This window comes from Euprymna scolopes, chromosome 28 (genome assembly GCF_053919585.1).
Source record: "Euprymna scolopes isolate OS-2025 chromosome 28, ASM5391958v1, whole genome shotgun sequence".
NCBI lineage: Eukaryota > Metazoa > Mollusca > Cephalopoda > Sepiida > Sepiolidae > Euprymna > Euprymna scolopes.
This window is the reverse complement of record NC_136509.1, coordinates 103941155-103961964: the sequence shown is the minus strand read 5'-3', so window position 1 is coordinate 103961964 and position 20810 is coordinate 103941155. Positions and strand designations below refer to the sequence as shown.

The following is a 20810-nucleotide window of genomic DNA, read 5'->3' as shown; positions in this document are numbered from 1 at the left end:
AACCACGTTTTTGGTTTGTTGCCTATAGTAAAACATGCCTTAATAGTCATATACCCACTATTTAGCTGTATCACATATCTTTAATCTGGCTAGACAAGCAAGTGCTTCAAGTTAAAATCGAATAATCGTGTATTTTTTGTTTTTCGATAATCGATGATCCTAAGCCCTATGTCATCAGCACAAGTCACAATGAAGGTAGATCTTGGTATCTGTGAGTATTATCAGTTGCCGAGAGTGCTCTATTCATTTAGAAAGTGCTTTGCATTATTTCTAGTGTAAGCCGGTAATTTTTCTTACCAAAGCGCTCAACCTGTGAATCAGTACATATGTAGTCATTCACAGAAAGTTTTTTTTTTTTTTAATACTAAATGTGAGCTAATCAACGTCTATTTCCCTACGGTTTTTGCACTTTAATGACTAAAAATACATGCTTATTATAACTTATTCTGGGATTGAGTTATGTTAGGAAACAAATGCCGTTTTAGTTGTTCGGTTTAATCGTAATTTGTAATTAACTGAACTAGTTACTTTTTGTTTTGTATGTTTCTCGTCTCTTTCAGTATTTGTTGGTTCAATATCGCTCTAATATTTCTGAATGTCATTTTGCATCTAAAGAAAAGGGGTATTGTCCTTTCTAAGCATTGTGATCTAATTTATATACAGCCATATCACGAAGGTGCATATAATTAGATAGCAAAATAAGTTACTTTACTTGAACATAACTATGAATAATAATACTTGTTAATGATAATGAAATTCATTTTTATGCAAGAATTTCGTACAAGACACGTTATAGTTTATTGGTCCTTCGACAAACGAGGGATTCGACCAAGTAATTCACTCCCGTTCGTTTCTTTGCACTTTTCTCAATAACCACGCCTTGGATTTTTTTTTTGTTTTTTTTTTTTTTTTTTAAATTTTGCACAAACATTAGTCATGGTGAAAGTAAATTTTTGCCAAAACGGATTTTCCAGGATAACTCTGGCTGCCCCCCCTCCCTCGAGGAGGCATTATAAGCGTAAAATTGACCCCAAATCTTTCATCTGTTCATTTGTTCACACTTTTCTCAATAACCACGCCTTGGATTTTTTTTTTTGAAATTTTGCACAAACATTAGTCATAGTGAAAATAATATTTCCACTTGTGGAGGAGGGAGGACTCTGCGTGGTTGACTTGTTGATTTTCGAATGAAAGCAAATTAAATGGTGATTGTGACCCAACGGGTCATGAATACGTCTGGTGTGTGATTGTTTCATAGAAGGAAAACAAGGATACACAATTACTTGTGCAAGTAAATCAATAAACTAAATTAGGGAGAAAAATAATTATAAAAATTAAAACATAATTATAAAAATTAAAACATAATTATAAAAATTAAAACATAATTATAAAAATTAAAACATAATTATAAAAATTAAAACATAATTATAAAAATTAAAACATAATTATAAAAATTAAAACATAATTATAAAAATTAAAACATAATTATAAAAATTAAAACATAATTATAAAAATTAAAACATAATTATAAAAATTAAAACACAATTATAAAAATTAAAACACAATTATAAAAATTAAAACACAATTATAAAAATTAAAACACAATTATAAAAATTAAAACACAATTATAAAAATTAAAACACAATTATAAAAATTAAAACACAATTATAAAAATTAAAACACAGTTATAAAAATTAAAACACAATTATAAAAATTAAAACACAATTATAAAAATTAAAACACAATTATAAAAATTAAAACACAATTATAAAAATTAAAACACAATTATAAAAATTAAAACAGAAACATGAAAAGATTAAACGAATCTAAAAATGGGGAATTGTTGAAGTATCGTAAAAAACTGTTATAAAATATCGTATAAAAAGTATATTATAAAATATCGTATAAAAAGTATATTATAAAATATCGTATAAAAAGTATATTATAAAATATCGTATAAAAAGTATATTATAAAATATCGTATAAAAAGTATATTATAAAATATCGTATAAAAAGTATATTATAAAATATCGTATAAAAAGTATATTATAAAATATCGTATAAAAAGTATATTATAAAATATCGTATAAAAAGTATATTATAAAATATCGTATAAAAAGTATATTATAAAATATCGTATAAAAAGTATATTATAAAATATCGTATAAAAAGTATATTATAAAATATCGTATAAAAAGTATATTATAAAATATCGTATAAAAAGTATATTATAAAATATCGTATAAAAAGTATATTATAAAATATCGTATAAAAAGTATATTATAAAATATCGTATAAAAAGTATATTATAAAATATCGTATAAAAAGTATATTATAAAATATCGTATAAAAAGTATATTATAAAATATCGTATAAAAAGTATATTATAAAATATCGTATAAAAAGTATATTATAAAATATCGTATAAAAAGTATATTATAAAATATCGTATATAAAGTATATTATAAAATATCGTATAAAAAGTATATTATAAAATATCGTATAAAAAGTATATTATAAAATATCGTATAAAAAGTATATTATAAAATATCGTATAAAAAGTATATTATAAAATATCGTATGAAAAGTCGAAATACGAAAGTGGTTTATGATTACTCAGCTCAAAGGCAATCGAAAAAAATGAAAAATATTGGTAAAGAGGTGAGTCCAACTGGTTGATGCTTTAAAATAGGGATTATGAATATATTCATATATGCATAACAAAAGTATTTTGCTGTCTGAAGAATAGCTATTATTGGAATATTTTTAAATGATATAATATTTAATTTGTCCAATTAGTTATGAAACAATTGTAACACAAGGAAATACACCATATGATGTTCTCATTTTGTATTTTATTGTCTTGATTTTTGCGAATATATATATATATATATATATATATATATATATATATATATATATATGACATGTACAGGCTTCGCTACAATGTTTCAATCTGTAGTTATTAATAAAATCTCATCAGGCGAAAAGTGTTTTTCGCCTGATGCTATTTTAGTTATTAATAGCTACAGATTGAAACATTATCATGTTAGTGTAGCGAAGTCTGTGTGTGTATAACTATCAATATAAATAGCTCTATTTCTCCCAAATTAACAGATTCGAGCATTCAGGTAAATTATCCTGTCTCTGTTGATTTTGCTGTGGGAATTTAGTCCTGTGCGGTTCTATGAAATCCACCCTCCCAGGCTTTGCCTTCTCTCTTTGATAAGGGGCTTATTTTATTGCTAATTGCCTCAGGCGCCCTCGCCGGGGAATGTTGACAGCCCCCCCCCCCGAATTTTTTGTAGGTCAAGAGTACTTCGCCTCTGGGTCGCTTACTTCTCAATCCCACTTTCCGATCCTGGTGTCTTAAGTTGTTGCAGCGGGAGATACCTAAATTTTATTATAAAAACCCAGTGGATATTCTCTGAATTTTATTGTACAAATACATTAATAACACACACACAATATATATATATATATATATATATATATATATATATATATATATATATGAAAAATAAAACATGTATAAATAAATACATTTGAAGCCAAAACTGCAACGCGAAATTTTTTTATAAAATAAACGAGTGTTTAAAAAAATTTCGCGTTGCAGTTTTGGCTTCAAATACATGTTTTATTTTTCAAATTTCACTCAGCGCTTCTAACGGATATAAACAAAATCTTTCTCTCTCTCTCTCTCTCTCTCTCTCTCTCTCGATATATATATATATAAATAATGTGTGTGTGTGTGTGTTTCTACCGCCATCTTGTGATTTATTTATTATGCGATAGATATTTCTGTCTGTTCATGTGTGTAAAAGCATCGTCTGATGTAGATGGTATTTTCTCTTGACATATTCTGCTTTTATTGCAAGTGCGTATTTTTGTTGGCCTTGTATAAAGTGTACCATGTGTTCATATCGACACGCACGCACGCATATACCATAATCGACATTGTGATTGTCATCTCATCCTGTCGTTTGCGATATGTTTGATGTATGTGTAAATTGTTTTGTAGGTGCGTGCCCATTCCCCCTCTCCCTGTCTATACCTCTCTCTTTCTCTCTGCGGCGTTAATTAATGGGGAGGGGCCGACGGGGTAGGACTTTTTGCCGACACTTGCTACTGATAGATGAAAGGCCCTTGGATGTCGGCATTTCATCAAAGGCACCTTTCTCTCTCTCTCTCTCTCTCTCTCTCTCTCTCTCTCTCTCTCTCTCTCTCTCTTCATAGCCATAGCTGTCGCCGTCGTCCACTTTGACTACTGCTTTTTAAGACTCATCGGCGCGCTTTCATTTGTGCGTTTATTTATTTTTATATTTGCCTAGAAGGCTGTTCACTCTTTTTCAACCTTGCCGACACCGCACCCCCTCCCTTCCGACGCCATTTTTTCCACAACTTCCGCTTCTGCCATAAAATTGAGACTGCCTTCAGTTTGAGCTGCACACCCAGTCGTTGTTGTCGTCACAACTTGGAGGCAGACTTTTATATCCCTTCTCTCGCTGTTTGCCCGAGATACAAATAGATTTATATACATATGCACCAGGAAATATGCATACATGTAACATAAGTCATGAGTTGAACTACTTATGTAAAAATAATTGTTTTTAATCATTTCAATCTATAAGATATTTCGGCAATAGTTATATATATATATATATATATATATATATATATATATATATATATATATATACGTTTTTGTTGTTGTGATGACTTTATTTTCCAAGATTTGTCCATTTAAATTTTAACCTTTTCTCTTGGACAAAAAAAAAAAAAAAAAAAAAAAAAAATACAGAAAAAAGGAATCAGAAAGAAATTTCTCTACAATCGGATGAAATTTTTTTACCAAAAAGGAAAAAAATATATACATTTTGGATTTTACCCGACGGAAATTGACCGAATTGTTATTGATTGCATAAAAACAACAATGACAATAACATAATCAGAATTTGTTCGTTCGAGCGTTTTTGGACAGATGGGATTATCCGGAGAAACTCTCTTTCTGAAGCCTTGGACAAAACAGGATTATTTGGATGCCAATACCACGATTACCAATAATCAGCTGACGACTTTCCCAAATTGGATAATATCGATTTTATTGTATGTTATTTATTTATTTTTTTTTGTTTTGGTAATTGTTATAGAATCACTCCATGCTCTAATCGGATGGTTTTCAAAAACTACATGGCAAATATACCCGGTAAACCAAGTGCATGAGTTACAAACAATTGCACTTAAAGGGATCGTTAGAATCGTAAAAAGATATCTCTGTTCGAATATATGAGACGACGGGTGAATATTTGCCATCCATTAGGATACCTCCTCTCTAGCTAGAGAAAGAGGTTTATTGATTTATTTTCGATTCCCCTGGGAACGATTTCAAACCTAAAAAAAAACAAAAACAAAACACGACCTGATTAGAAATGAGTGATTCCCTTTTAAAATACCTTTAAAAAAATTTTTTAAAATACCTTTAAAAAAATTTTTTAAAATACCTTTAAAAAATTTTTTGGGGTTAATTTTTATATTAGGTCCACCGTCACAATTTTCTTTAAAATGACAACTTCAGTCCTAAAAAATCATTTTAAAGAAAATTGTGGAGGTGGACCTAATGTGTAAAAAAAAAAAAAACTTATTTTAATACATTCCCTGTTTAGTTCTTTTATACGACAGAGACGCGTGATAAGGAAAACAAAGGTGTTATGATAGTATAATCTCCGACTGGAAATCGTTGGTGTCGTCATAATTCGAAATAAGTAATTGTGAAGCCATTAGAGAAAGTAAAATGTGACTTGAAGTTTAAAGAAGTCAAATATTATGGTTCATCTGTGCTCGAATGGGTAAATCTATGTTCAAAACACGCATCTGTCGTATATATTTTTCATCTTTCTATTGTGTTCAATGTTTATTTGGTAAATTTTTACGACGTGCCCCAACGTAACCTCCCCCATGTTAAGAACGGCTTTCAAGGTTGGGGTGTGATTATTCCGAAAGCCGTTCTTAACATTGGGAGGTTGGGGTGTTTATAATATGCTGGGGCACATCGTAAAAATTTACCGTTTATTTTGTGTGTGCGTGCGTGTAATATATATGTCCATCTAAAGAACGAAGCAGTTGGAGTAAGCACTAACATGTTGGGGTCTGTCTGCGTTCGCACTGAAAGTCCTTAAAACTGTTAAGTTGGCGTTTTTCATACTTTTATTTTTCTTTTTAATTAAAAAATTGTTTTAGTTATCTGGGTCGCCCGACACTAACATGCCTCGGACGCCCTTGAACAAAGTGTAGTGTTTGTCTCTAACCCCATTTTATCAGACTACAATCCATCCTTCCCAATCATTTCTACCAACACTATTTCCCAACCATTCTGTTAAATTACAACTTTAGTGGCCTTACAAGTGCCTATATCACTCGTTGTGATCTGCATCTACTTGTCATTGTCTGACGATGACTGATCGAATTCAGAATGTTTTGTTTTTTTGCTTACGTCTTTTGTTTTAAATATCAAGTCGTGCAGGTGATTTATTGTGTCCTTCTAATGGAGGTTAATTGATATAGTGACTATATCAATTAACCTATTATAGTCAAGACTCACCATGTCCATATCTCCAATAATCGATGATACTTTGTCACATGAAAAAGCTTGTTTGATTTTTAGTTTTCTCTTATAGATTTCGATTAAGTCCATATATATATATATATATATAAACAAATAACTTCCTATTTTCGTAGCAATGGGTTGGCATCAATGGACTTTTTTTTTTTATTTTACCTACACGGTCATTAACAATGTTTTTTATAAGTTTAACCTATTTCAGATAATTTGCTAAAATAACATTTTAAATTTCGTAATCAAGTAAAAAAAAAAATCGCATTTTTACTTGTTTTAATAATTCGAAATAATAAAAATGATTTTGGTTTTAATTTATTTTTACTGTGTAATAATTTATATCAGTTTGAAATAGATTAAACTTATAAAAAAATTGTTAATGACCGTTTCGGTAAAAAAGAAAGAAAAAAGTCCATTTATGTCGGCCCACATCGCTATGAATTCGAAATAGAAGCACGTGAGTGAGAGAAAAACGAAAGTAGAAACAGGGAGACAAGTACATGAGAACTGAAGTTTTTTTTTTTTTTAATTTTTTTTGTTTTTTTACCTAGTTTATGAACATTTCTACCAGTATTTCCTTTTCATTTTGATTTTTGAGCTATTACCAACACTTCAAATATGTAAGAATCACATGTCGCCATTTTTCTTGTTTTCGCATAACTCTCAACAATATTTGCTTTTTTTTTTTTTTTCGAACTGAATAATCGCTTTAAATTATGTAAAAATACTAAAAACTTATTCAACTAGGTAGAAGAGTAACTTGCCTTTGGTAACTTTTGTTTTATATTTGTTTTTGTTTTTTTGTTCGGTTTATTGTAAAACAAACCCGTGTTTGGCGCCCCCCCCTCTAAATTTCACAATTTTCACCTTTTTTACTTTTCCTGTTAAGATCATCGATTACAGACTTAAGTTTCAGATTATAAAAGCAAAAAATGAAAAAATAAATTTTTATAACTTTTCACGTGGGGCTCCGGTTTTCAATTATATAGCGTACTAAATTGAACACGAACTTTGACCACGAGGAATAGATACATACATAGATGAGATGAGAGAGAGAGGGGGGGTTAGATACATAGATGAGAGTGGGAAGAAGGGGGGGGAGAGAAATCTTTCTCTTTTTAAACCCTCCGTTCTAACCCCTACCTTCCGGTCACATCAGAGAGTTGCCATTTTCTTTTTCATCGTGGTCAGAAAGTCCGTGTTCAATTTAGTACAACGTTATAATTGAAAACTGAACCCCCACGTGAAAAGTTATAAACAAAAAAATTTTTTTTTCAATTTTTTTTATAATCTGAAACTCAAGTCTGTAATCGATGATATTAACAGGAAAAAAGTTAAAAAACAAAAAAAACCCCTGAAAATTGTGGAATTTAGTGAGAGGGGGCACCCTCGACAACGTCCGCCCCGTGTTTTTAATTTAATTATGCGACGACTAGAATTCAAAACACGAAGAATAGATAATAAAATCATAACGTAAAGTCCTTTAGTTCATATTGCCAGTAATGCATAAGGGTAATCTCCAAGATCAGTGGTCAGTGCTCGGAAAAAAGCAAGCTTTTCCGAGCACTGATCTTGGAGATTGGATACAGTTGATTGTATAAGGAACAGTCACGGAAAATGCAACCATATATTTATTTAAAAAATTACTTTAGTTTTAACACTTCTTGTGTTATTACGAAACAAAAAGAATTCCGTCATATCTGGATGAATTCATGTGGCGAGAAAGAGTTGGCCAAAATACATTCAGCGAGATGCTTTCGTTTCCAGTTATTCATTTTAAGAAACTTTATAAAATGTTTTATTGTGACAACACCAGTGTTAATAATAAAAAACGGGCCCTTGCCTGTGAATTATGAAATGTAAAAAAGAAACATCATTTTGTTTATTCTGTAATAACACAAGAAGTGTTAAAACTCAAGTAATTATATATTTCGTTTTTCATGGCTCAGTTCCGTTCGGTTGCCTTACACAATCAATGGTATCCACTTCCGATAGCTTGATTTTGTTTCCACTGATCTTGGAGAATATCTGCAAAAGCTAGCCAAAAAAAAAAAATCCTTGGTAAATTTTTACCTGGTGTCGACCTTAATATTTTCTTTTTAAAAGACGACTTTTGTAGGTTTTTGGTATGCTGAACACGAATATCACATTTAAATTTTCCGCAAATAAGTAGTTTTCCGGATATTAAGCAATGTCATTATGTCATTGTTGGTGGCGGCTGGCCATCTTGGCGCTCGCGCGTAGTTTCTCAAGGTTACTTTTACATGCAAGAGCGCAATAACACAAGAAATGACATTGCATAATATCTGGAAAACTACTTATTTGCAGAAAATTTAAATGTGATATTCATTTTCAGCATACCCCAAACCTCTAAAAATTGTTTTTTTAAAAGAAAATGTGGTGGACCTGTACGAAAATGCCACCCCCTAAAAATGAATGTTTTTAATTTTTTTTTTTTTTTTTTTCCAACGATTATAGATTGCAGACATAAGTATCATATTAGCTGTAAAAAATTTGAAAAATATAAAGGGGGGGTTCACTTTCTCGTTATAACGTTCTAATCACGTGACACGTCGCTAAAGTAATGGACAGTAAGTCAGGTAGCAATGGCGTAGAACGTTATAACGAGAAAATGAACCCTCTTCTTAAGTCATTAAATTTATTTATTTCTAATTTTTTCTTTTTGCTAATATGATTAGTAAGTTTGTAATCTTTGATAATCGTCGGGGGGTTAAAAAAAATTTCAATAAGTGTAAAACACGCATTTTTAAAAGGTCGACATTCTCGTACAGGTCGGCTGAAAATGTTAAGGTAAAAATTACCAAATCCTTTTGAATTTTGTTAAAAGGTTACCAAAAATCTAAACAATGTTTTTAGTTCATCGAAATGTCATATGAAAAGTTTTTTTTTCTTCCCCCCCCCCGCGACATTCTTATTTTTATCAGATATTTCTCCATTTCTAAAATAGTTACCAGTGTAGGAAGCATTCTACAAATGGCATCACGTGTCATGTGGAATTGATTAAGCTAAACATAAGCATTTAGTTTTGTTTAAAAATATGCAAACATTATTTGATCGTTAAAACATTATTTGATCGTTAAAACTAGTTGATGGAAAATTAAGTTTTAAACAAAGACAAAAAGAATCGTTTTGCCATCGGAAAATGGGCACAAAATTTTCTGTGTCTGATGCCTTCAAAAGTTGCGGTTTTTCCGATTCATGATTCATCGACCGAACACTAATATATCTATACGCACACATGTGCTTTGCTAGTGTGCTATCTGGTCAGGTGCACAAGAGGAAAGGGAGAGTTCAAATAACATCTGCGAACCCTATTATATGCTACCGAACCACACAAGGAAATATATTATAGCGTCCACAGATTATGTAGCGATTGTAGCGGTATTACAGTTTCTTAACGTCGCTAGAAAGATGAACAGTTTTTTTTGACAAGATTGAGTTATTAAAATGTTCTATAATTGAATGTTAATTATATAAACATTATTAGCAATTGATTTTATGGAGAGCTTTTGCATTATTGCTTATGGCAGCAAATGAATTGACTACCGCAAGTACTGGATGAGAAGGGAGAAACATATGCAGAATCTTTTTTTTCTCACTATCCTTGTCTTTTTACGTCTCTGTCCTTTTAGCTGTCCTTTTCCGTCCATCTATCCCTTTTCCGAGTCCTATATCGCCTATCTCTTTCGAAACCCTCTCTCTTTACTAGCTATCCTTTTTCGACCACCCCTCTTATTTATATATGTGTATATATAATCACCCCCTTCCCGCTCTCTCTCTCTATCCCTATCTCATCTTATTTCATCTCAATTCCCTGAACATCTAACAAAAATGAAAGGCTGCTTCTGCTTTTCAACTCTTTGCTCTAAAAGAACTGATTTCTTTGAAAAGCTCACAACAAATTCTTTCTCTTTTCCTTTCATCTTTGTTAATTACACATTTCCAACAAGATTCGCTATGCCATACTTTCTCTTTTACTCTTTTTCATCAGATGACCAAGACTCTAATAATACTCTGCGTTGTTTCTCTGTTTCAATATAGACATGCGTAAATAGCTGAGTGACTCATTCAGTATATATTCAAGTGGACGTTGACAACAGCAGCAACTGGCTGTAAATATCAGTATTTTTCTTTTTTAAGTGAATTTAATTTTAAAACATCAAAGTTATTTTTCTTCTAAGAGACCAATAATGAACACTGTACTTTTCTTAATCTTTTTCTGGATGTGAAAATTTGACTGCAACATTTAAAAATAACATGATCCCCACTTGGGGTCCCAACTGATATAAATGGTTCCCATCTCAAGACACTTCTGGGTATGACTTTCACTTTTAGCCTGAAATAAGTTACATTAAATCTGTTGCCAAGGTTGCTGGAAAAATGCTTTCTTCATTCTACTCCTCCAGAACATATTTCACTCAACGCAATCCTTTACCTGTATTAGAGCCAGATTCGTCCTAAAATAGAATACTTTTGCCCCATCTGAGCAGGAGTTGCTCGGAGCACCCTATCCTGCTTTGACAAAGTTTAAAACTGACTTCAAAACCTAGTAGATGATACCCTTTTTTCTTTCTTGCAAAAGAAACATTGCGAGCTTGTCTTTGCTCTCGTTATTTTCATGGCAAGTGCTCGACTGAGCTTCAAGTTATGATCCCTCATTACCAAAGTTTCACAAAAAAAACACTCGTCTACCTGCAACCACTAGCAACAACTTCTTCCACTTTATCTGTGCTTAAATCTAAACACAAATTCCATGAACAAAGCTTCTTTCCGAGAACTGCTCGCCTGCGGAACTCTATTCTTCTAGCCTCCTTTCCAGTTGACTACAACATAGTTGTCTTCAAGTCCAATGTAAACCAATTCTGGTTGCTGTCCTCTTAATCAAATTATACCCAATTTTCACTGCTAACGATTAGAATGCTGTTGTCTTGAAGAGCACTGTGTACTTATAAACCCAGATTCTTGAGTGCCTTTTAAGCCTTTATAAGTGGTGACACACTTAAAAAAAAAAAAAAAAATTTTTTTTTCTGAATTTGAGGTGTCATCGCCAGCTGGTGTCGGATCACAAGACTGCCTGGAACATTTTTACCCCCCCCCCCGTGGCTTTTAATGTGCAGATGCCATTAAGGCTGCGTTTTACATACAACACCTGATATTCCTAAAGGCTCACCCAATTTTAAGTGCATAGAACCAGTTAGAAGGTTTGAAAAAGGCAGACGACACACCCTTCCCTCCCCTCTCAGAGTCCAGAATGGATCGGGTGCACTTTTAGCATAAACTTACATTGTCGAGCATTTCATTGTCGATCAGGGAAAAGTCATATCAAGCAAGTATGCGCAGTGTGATGCTGCGTGGAAGTGAAATCTGACTAGCGGGGGGGGGGGGGGGTTGAGGTCATCAGTTGCATGGAAAGAAATGAGAATTATGCAATGGATGTGAAATGTCTTAGTTTGTGTGTATTGTAAACATTTCTTTTTCTCTTTCTAGTGATGGCATTCCAATCCATTCAAAATCATCATATAAATACCACCACAGAGCACTTCAAAAACGCGCTGAGCAAAACCACGAAAGTAGAGACACAGCAATTCATCAACAATTTATCCCAGTAAGTATCTCACTCTTATTCGATTTAGTGTATGTGCGTGTGTGTGTGTATGTATGTATGTATGTATGTATATATATATATATATATATATATATATATATATATATATATATGCATTAGTGTGTGTGTGTGTATACGTGTTTTTAATACTTATGCAATCATCAGTGTAGGAAATGATAATTACTGCTGGTCAGGAAATTTGAACCCAGTCAACAAAACCAACTTTGGCTTTGCAAGCCAGGATCTTCCCTCCAGACCACTGGCAACTCCCACAAAATTGAAAGGAAATGAAATACTTACCACTGCCATTATATATATATATATATATATATATATATATATATATATATACACACGTGCGCACGTTTATATTATGCTAAACCCTTTGAATACAGGTAACGACGCTTATTATGAATTCATCGAAAAATAATACTTTATTAATATCCATTAGAGCAAACAAGTGTTTTGGTTCATGCTTATATATATGTGTGTGTATAATGGTGGCTTCCTTCAGTCTTGACCCACTATAGATACCCATTGTAAGGAATTATTTTTTTGTGGCAAGAGTTGTGCAATTTCTACACGCCTCCATTGTTTTAATACGAGTGGCAAGTAGAGGTTCAGTACGACTGGAAACAATGCCAGGATAAGCGGAGAGCACGCACAGTGCTTAGAATTCCCAAATTGTCACTCATCTGGTACTAACCAGGAACCTATTAGACATTAAACTCTTTTTTTGACCCTGTCCAAGAAAGAGAAACTAGTTGTAGATGCACCAGTCCAGATGTGGTAACAATACTCCATGCATGGATGAATGGTAAAGGTATTAAAATACTTTAAATCGGTATTTTTTGTTATTAAATGTTTTTTGTGCTTCTCATACCTGACTTTAAATAATCTGTTTGAAGAAGTGGGAAGGCAGGTTTGTGATTTACTATGTATGTATGTGTGTGTGTGTTTTTTAAATACTTCTTTTAATACTTTCTTTAATACTTTTTTTCTGTCACTAAACTTTCTCTTCTTTTCTCAGAGAACTGAGCGCGCTCCAAAAGACAGCAACATAGCGGAGGTCGATCCGAAGAAGTTTGCATCCATGTTACTAGAGCGCTTGGAAAAGCTCCAATTGGAACAGGAGAGGGAGGAGAAGTTGAGGGAAAGTATCAGGTGTATTAGTGAGGTAAGCTATTTCTATACAGTCTCTACCAAACTCCTTTTTCAATTTTTAATCTAGTCTTCAAATTTGATAAATAGGGGATTCAGACCTGTGGAACAAATTTGATTGGGTTTTTAGCCAGTAAAAATAGCTGCTAAGGGATCAAAATTCAAAAATTGGAACTTGGCAGGCATAAGTCGAATTAAAGGGCTACTCTATGCATGTGCAAATATGCATTTATGTTCAACTGTTAATTTAAAATGTTTTGATACCCATCTCCTTAGGTCATGTGATAGTGAATACTGCTGGTGAGCTAAAAGTTTTGATTCTAGCGGATGGCACCAAAGTCATTTGTTTTTTTAGCTTGTGAAATTACTATATTGGGTACAATATGATAATCAATATAGAATTAGCTAATGATAAATACGAAATCGGCATAGATTAAAAAAGTAGTTACACATATTTTACCACTAAGCAGCAGCAGGTGGCGTGCTAGTATATATATATATATATATATATATACACATGTATTGCTAACTATTAGTATACTCTTTTGAGGCTATCTTAGTTTTTTTGTTTACATTCATATACAGTGCTCAATGTCTTCTCACACAGAGCTTTCTAGTACTTGAATAAATTGTTCTAATAGATTATTACCAAGGTTTGGTGCTACCCTCAATAATCAGACAGCTCAATGCATAAATTTGTGTGTGTTTAAAAATTATATTTTCTTTCTTTATATATTTGTCAGAATTTTTATTTAAAAAAATTATTTTTGACCAATGATTATTGCATTGAAACAATTAAACTTTTGATGTTGGACTGAGACTCCCTTCCCCCCATCCATCCCGTAATGTCATTTCAGAAAAGTTTTTGTCATTTCGAAAACAAATAAAAATTGTTTTATAAGAATTGTTGTCCTCTTTTTAAAAAAAATGTTTATATTTATTTATTTCTATATTCCCCCTCCCCTCTTCTCACTCCTTTCCCGATCTGTCCCCTTTTTCTCCCTTTTTTTCAAGCATCATGACAACGGAGATGAGATTTCCTTTTTCTCCTTTTCCTTCCCTCCTTTTCTTTTCCCCCTTTTCCTTCCCTCCTTTTCTTTTCCCCCTTTTCCTTCCCTCCTTTTCCTTCCCTCCTTTTCCTTCCCTCCTTTTCCTTCCCTCCTTTTCTTTTCCCCCTTTTCCTTCCCTTTTCCTTCCCTCCTTTTCTTTCCCCTTTTCCTTCCCTCCTTTTCTTTCCCCTTTTCCTTCCCTCCTTTTCCTTCCCTCCTTTTCTTTCCCCTTTTCTTTCCCCTTTTCCTTCCCCCTTTTCCTTCCCTCCTTTTCTTTCCCCTTTTCGTTCCCTCCTTTTCTTTCCCCTTTTTCTTCCCTCCTTTTCTTTCCCCTTTTCGTTCCCTCCTTTTCTTTCCCCTTTTCGTTCCCTCCTTTTCTTTCCCCTTTTCGTTCCCTCCTTTTCTTTCCCCTTTTCGTTCCCTCCTTTTCTTTCCCCTTTTCGTTCCCTCCTTTTCTTTCCCCTTTTCGTTCCCTCCTTTTCTTTCCCCTTTTCGTTCCCTCCTTTTCTTTCCCCTTTTCGTTCCCTCCTTTTCTTTCCCCTTTTCGTTCCCTCCTTTTCTTTCCCCTTTTCGTTCCCTCCTTTTCTTTCCCCTTTTCGTTCCCTCCTTTTCTTTCCCCTTTTCCTTCCCTCCTTTTCTTTCCCCTTTTCCTTCCCTCCTTTTCTTTCCCCTTTTCCTTCCCTCCTTTTCTTTCCCCTTTTCCTTCCCTCCTTTTCTTTCCCCTTTTCCTTCCCTCCTTTTCTTTCCCCTTTTCCTTCCCTCCTTTTCTTTCCCCTTTTCCTTCCCTCCTTTTCTTTCCCCTTTTCCTTCCCTCCTTTTCTTTCCCCTTTTCCTTCCCTCCTTTTCTTTCCCCTTTTCCTTCCCTCCTTTTCTTTCCCCTTTTCCTTCCCTCCTTTTCTTTCCCCTTTTCCTTCCCTCCTTTTCTTTCCCCTTTTCCTTCCCTCCTTTTCTTTCCCCTTTTCCTTCCCTCCTTTTCTTTCCCCTTTTCCTTCCCTCCTTTTCTTTCCCCTTTTCCTTCCCTCCTTTTCTTTCCCCTTTTCCTTCCCTCCTTTTCTTTCCCCTTTTCCTTCCCTCCTTTTCTTTCCCCTTTTCCTTCCCTCCTTTTCTTTCCCCTTTTCGTTCCCTCCTTTTCGTTCCCCTTTTCGTTCCCTCCTTTTCTTTCCCCTTTTCGTTCCCTCCTTTTCTTTCCCCTTTTCGTTCCCTCCTTTTCTTTCCCCTTTTCGTTCCCTCCTTTTCTTTCCCCTTTTCTTTCCCCTTTTCGTTCCCTCCTTTTCTTTCCCCTTTTCCTTTCTTTCTATTTCCTCCTACCCTTTCCTCACTCCACCATCCTGTCTACTCCTCCCATTTTCCACTCCCTCTACCATAAAACATCTGACAATCTAAATCTGTGTTTATAGTTTTGATTTTCTTAAATATTAAAAACTTAAAAGGATCTTTATGTCGTTTGTGTCACTGCTGAAATGTCATGGTGGCTTATAGAACAGCAGACCCTATCAGAATTAAAGTGATTCTGGTAGGAGGAGGTGGCGGAGGAGCTAAATGGCCTGTCCCTGATTAAATTACCAAAACTGCCTGCCTTAATTGCTGCTAGCTTTGATTGGTCTGTAATCATTCTATGATGACAATGTCTACAATTGCTCTGTCCTCATCAAAAACATTATCCCTCAAAGAGATGCTGTCAGAACCCCACTCCCACCCGAAAAAGGAAAGGAGAGGGGCTTCTTTTCATCCTTGCTTGATTAATAAAAGTAAACAAACCTTAGTTTGTACTTTTCTTCTTTTTTTTTTTAAACACTGGGTGAGTTAGGTCTTTAGTCTAACTCTTCTTAACCTAGGAGGGAGGAGAAGGTGTAGTGTACCAAGGGTCATTTGTAGGATGGCTGTAGATGGTCCTCTCAAGAAAGAGGGTATGACTATTTACTAGAAAAACAGTTTGTGATGCAATACTTTGATAGCTACTCTTCACTCTAACATGATTTTTAAAAGAATTTTCCACTATGCCAAGCTTATTCTTATGTCTGATGTTAACATTATTACACACCTGCCTTGTCTTGACCTCTTTTCGTGACAGTTTCCTCTTTTTCCACCAGGTGAGGTTGTTAGTCTAACCTTCTAGCCTTTTGTAAACTAACAAATGTTTTCAAGGGAAGAACAGAACAAAAAAAAGTGGCTCACATAAGATGATCATCTGTTAGTCTCAATAATAGCTCAAAAATCTAAAATTAAACAAAATGCGGATAGAAAACCATCAATAAATATCAGTGAAATTTACTGGTAACATTTATTGATTTATATACTTTAAAAAAGTTGTTTTTATATTTTCGTTAGCAACTCCCATTCCTCACCAACGTGTCATTGTTTTCTGTACTTTTTTTTTTAATATTGCTTTTTTTTTAATATATATATATATATATATATATACACACACACATGCTACCCCAAACAAGATATGTTGCCACTTTGAGCATAAGGGTTACTATTTTGATCGTGTGTAACAGGGAACTGTGGAAACTTCATCAGCGAGATGTCTGTTTACATTACATTTAAATTTCTGCAGATTAATACTGTCAGAGAAGCAGGAAATAGAAGGAATTCTGGAGTCTAGTAGTTTGAGGGAAAGAGAAAGTAGAAACCTTTCTGGCATCTAAGGACCTCAATAATGAAGGGGTGGGATTTTGTTGCTTGTTGGATTAGTCAAGGGGGCACAAGTGTTAAGACTTTTAAAACATATTGCTTGTAAAACAGGCATAGGTGTGTGACATTGTGGCGATGTGACAGAGGTTAGAGCTTGACTGACAGTGAAAAATCTATCAGATTTGGGTCCTGTTGAAGAGTGAGTGACTAGTGGTAGATGCACCAGCCCAGATGTGGTAACAATATTCTATGGAAGGGCAAATTGTGGGGCTTTGTAAAGATCTAGGATGCTCTCTGCTATAAATAACTTTTTAGCGCAGCAGAGGGAGCCCACCTTTGTAGTGGCCTTGGCAATTTCCCCAATATATTTGTTTCAACTCGTGTTTCATGTGAATGTTGGGCCGAGGAGTTTGAAAGATGACTCAGATAGGGTGTTATTTGTCATAGCAATCTGTGATTAGAAAGGTTTTTCTTTTTTTTTCTTTTTTGTTTTTGTAGTTGTTTAAGTAAAGAAATTTAGTCTTAGTAGCATTAACTGTACTTTACAGATTTCAATCTTTATTTTAAGCTTTTAAGATCATTTTTTTTTTTTTTTTTTTTTTTTTTTTTTTAACTTAAAAACCTGACTGCATTTATTTTTTTCCAATTTCAGAGTGAAGAATCTGAGGACAAGCACGTGTCTGTGACGGCGGCCTCATCTAAGCTAACCCCGTTAATACCCCTTATGCCTATTGATGATGACCTTGCTGATAGCATTCTCGAAGAACATTGCTCGCGTATTTGGGAGAGTTCTGCCCAGCAGACGCCGTGCCGTTCGCCGGGACGGCACTCTCCGAAATCCAAATCCCCGGAACGTGTCCATTGTAAGGCAATGGTCCCGGGGGTTCCTTCTATTCAGGTGCCGCCGGGTTCATTGGCCAAGGTGCACAGTGGACACAAGAAAAAGGACAAGGACCTACACTCGATGTGGTCATGTGACAGCGGAGTAGGGGAAGAGAAGTCTATCGGAGGCCACCACAGCCAGGAGAGTACACATAAGTTTTTCTACCATCACTACTATCATCATCATCACCACAGCTCTCACGAGGGCAAGAGTCGGCAGCAAATAGAGTTGGAGGCTCGCAAATATGGCATGATGTGCTACGTTGGCGAGCCGGTCTCCAGAAACCATCCTGACTATCATTTAACGGCTCATAAGGAATCCGACCGTGGTCGGAGTCACATACGAAAGTCCAACGTACGGAAACATTCGGATGCTAGCAGCAATATTGATAGCGGAATTAGTACCATTTATGAAAAGGAACCGTTACCAACGATACCAAACATCTCGGCTCAAACCAGTGAAAAGTATGTCTCTTTCTTTTTCTGTTTTTGTCTTGTTTTTAGTTCTGCATTGTTAGACTTGTGTGTGCGTGCGTGCGTGAGGAGTTTGAGTAAAAATTGTGATTGGTTCTACGTTCAAAATCAATTGCTACCAGGGATTAAAGAGTCAAACTTGTGGGTGATTCCACGTCAAATCACAACCCATGTCTTCAGATTTAGTTGTAACTTGCATCACAGATAGACGTCATAAAAACTTAAAAAAAAAAAAATCCTGAAAATTTGAGCTTGTAACTCCAAGTAACTTTAGTAGATTTTCTGTTTTGTGTAAACATTTTTGTTCGGACAAGTGAAAAGCATGTCTCGTTTTCAACTGTACTTTATTAGACCTGTGTGTATGGTTCGATTACCAAATGTGATGAACTCTACTTTCAAGATCGAATTGCTAACAGGGATCAAAGATTTGGTCTCATCGGAATCAGACGCTTAGAAATGTTTAGAATTGGGATTTTTAAACAATTCTAAATATTCAAAGACTGACCTTTATAATGCCTTACTCTGCAAGCCTGGTTGCTGCTGTTGTATTTTGTCCCTCAACCAAGCCGATAAAATCACTTTATTTATATATATCAGCATTAGAATTAGTCCAGACTCAAGAGTAGTTGTTAGTGATTACCCAACCCTTGCTTCTCTATACAGCATGTCATCCATCCTCCTTACAGCACCATTCCGACAGATGGAGATCTAATTTTGATTTGAAAAATTTTCCCTTACACCAAATGGTCTTCTCCTACACACATCTCCATCCTAGCCATACACAACGTTGCTTCATTTTGATGGTGGGAGCGGGTGTATTGGATTGTTGTCTTTGTTCGATCTAGCTAGCTCCTCATTTCAAACATTCCATTTAAATATATTCACGTCTTGCAGTCGGATATGACACTAAATTGTTTTGTGGTACTGTGGTTAATTACAAAATGCCGTTGTTTTGAGGTCGAATGTTAATGATGATTATTATAACGACTTTATGTGTTGCAATTATATTAATCGTCTTAATTACTCACGCATTCATGACTTTTCATAACTAGGAATTTGTTTATGTTGTTTTAGTAAATGTTTTTATTTCTGTGACGAATCACATTCTTCTCAGGTCGCAAATCATCCAAATTGAATGATGTTGAATTTATTTAATGCTCGAGGGATCATTTCAGAGTGTTCTGTGTTCTGACCAACTGCCCAGGTGCATTAATGGAAACCTTCCTTGCTGGGAGTCTGGCAACCTGTGGCAGGACTATGGTCCTGTTGATCTGTGATGTCGTTAAATGAATTTTAATGTTCTCACTAATTAACTAAATAGTATGTTATTGCTTTCAAATGTCATTAAAAAACAAGTTCTAATAAAACGCACATTAACTGTACTTCAAACATTTAACTAAAAATGATGTTAAGATGTAGTTGTATAGGCGTGGCTTTCGCTGTAATAGTTGCAGATTTCTGTAAAAATATTTATTAAATGCTTGAAATGATGTGTGTGGAAACATTGGTAGTGACCATGGTGTATTCCAAGAAAAGTACTCCATGTCATCTGTCCAGTCTTCTCCAAATCGCTTGGACCAGCTTCAGAGAATTCAAACTATGTGTATTTATCTGTATCTTATCTATATGTGCCTATCTATCTATCTCCGTCCATCTATGTATTTCTCTCTCTCTCTCTCTGGCTTGAGGTAGTTACTTGTCTAGCTGCACTGATGAGCTGTGATACAGCAAAACAGTACTGTATGTGGATGACATATAATTATATATATATAATATATATATATATAATTATTGATGGGATGATTCCAATATTTTTCCCAACTCGGATTAATTAATCTCTTAATATTCACCTATAAAGTTCACCCACCCCTCGATTACTGTAAAAACCACACGTTAAATGTGCACTTAGTTTCTCAAATGTAAAAACACACTCGTGTGTGTGGAGGGGGGGGGGGTGATCTATAGATATTAGTTTTACTGTTTAAAATCAATAAATATGATTCCAGTTCCAATTAATTGTGCCAAAACTAAGAAATAAGGAATATGGAATAAAATGAAAAAAGAAAAACCAAGCGAAATTATAGATTTATCATTATTTTGTCTTTATTTCCAAACTTTCTCCTGATAATTTAAGAAATAACATGAACGTACGAAAAACGATGTAAAAAAAAATGTTATTTAAAAAAATATTTTTCTTGCATACACTTGATAATTTAAGCTTTTTTTTTTTTTTTGTGGTTGCTAATCACTTAGCAGCCAGCCATCCTTCGCTGCTGCTGATATTTTCCCACGCACTCATATGCACTGATTACACACTGTCAATAATTCCCACCACTCTCTCAATCTGTGCCTAAATCTAATCTGCAAATTC

At 34.1% G+C, this 20810-nt stretch overlaps 1 protein-coding gene across 2 annotated transcripts in view; it reads left to right on the top strand.

The window, feature by feature from the left end:
* The window catches only part of LOC145249764 (axin-1-like), a 251355-nt gene that overhangs the window by 196135 nt on the left and 34410 nt on the right, over positions 1–20810 (top strand). For both annotated transcript variants that reach the window (XM_080111685.1, XM_080111686.1), the window contains exons 4-6: positions 12122–12239; positions 13270–13416; positions 17736–18430. In XM_080111685.1, coding sequence (XP_079967811.1) covers positions 12122–12239; positions 13270–13416; positions 17736–18430 — 960 coding nt within the window. The remainder of the gene's footprint in view (positions 1–12121; positions 12240–13269; positions 13417–17735; positions 18431–20810) is intronic.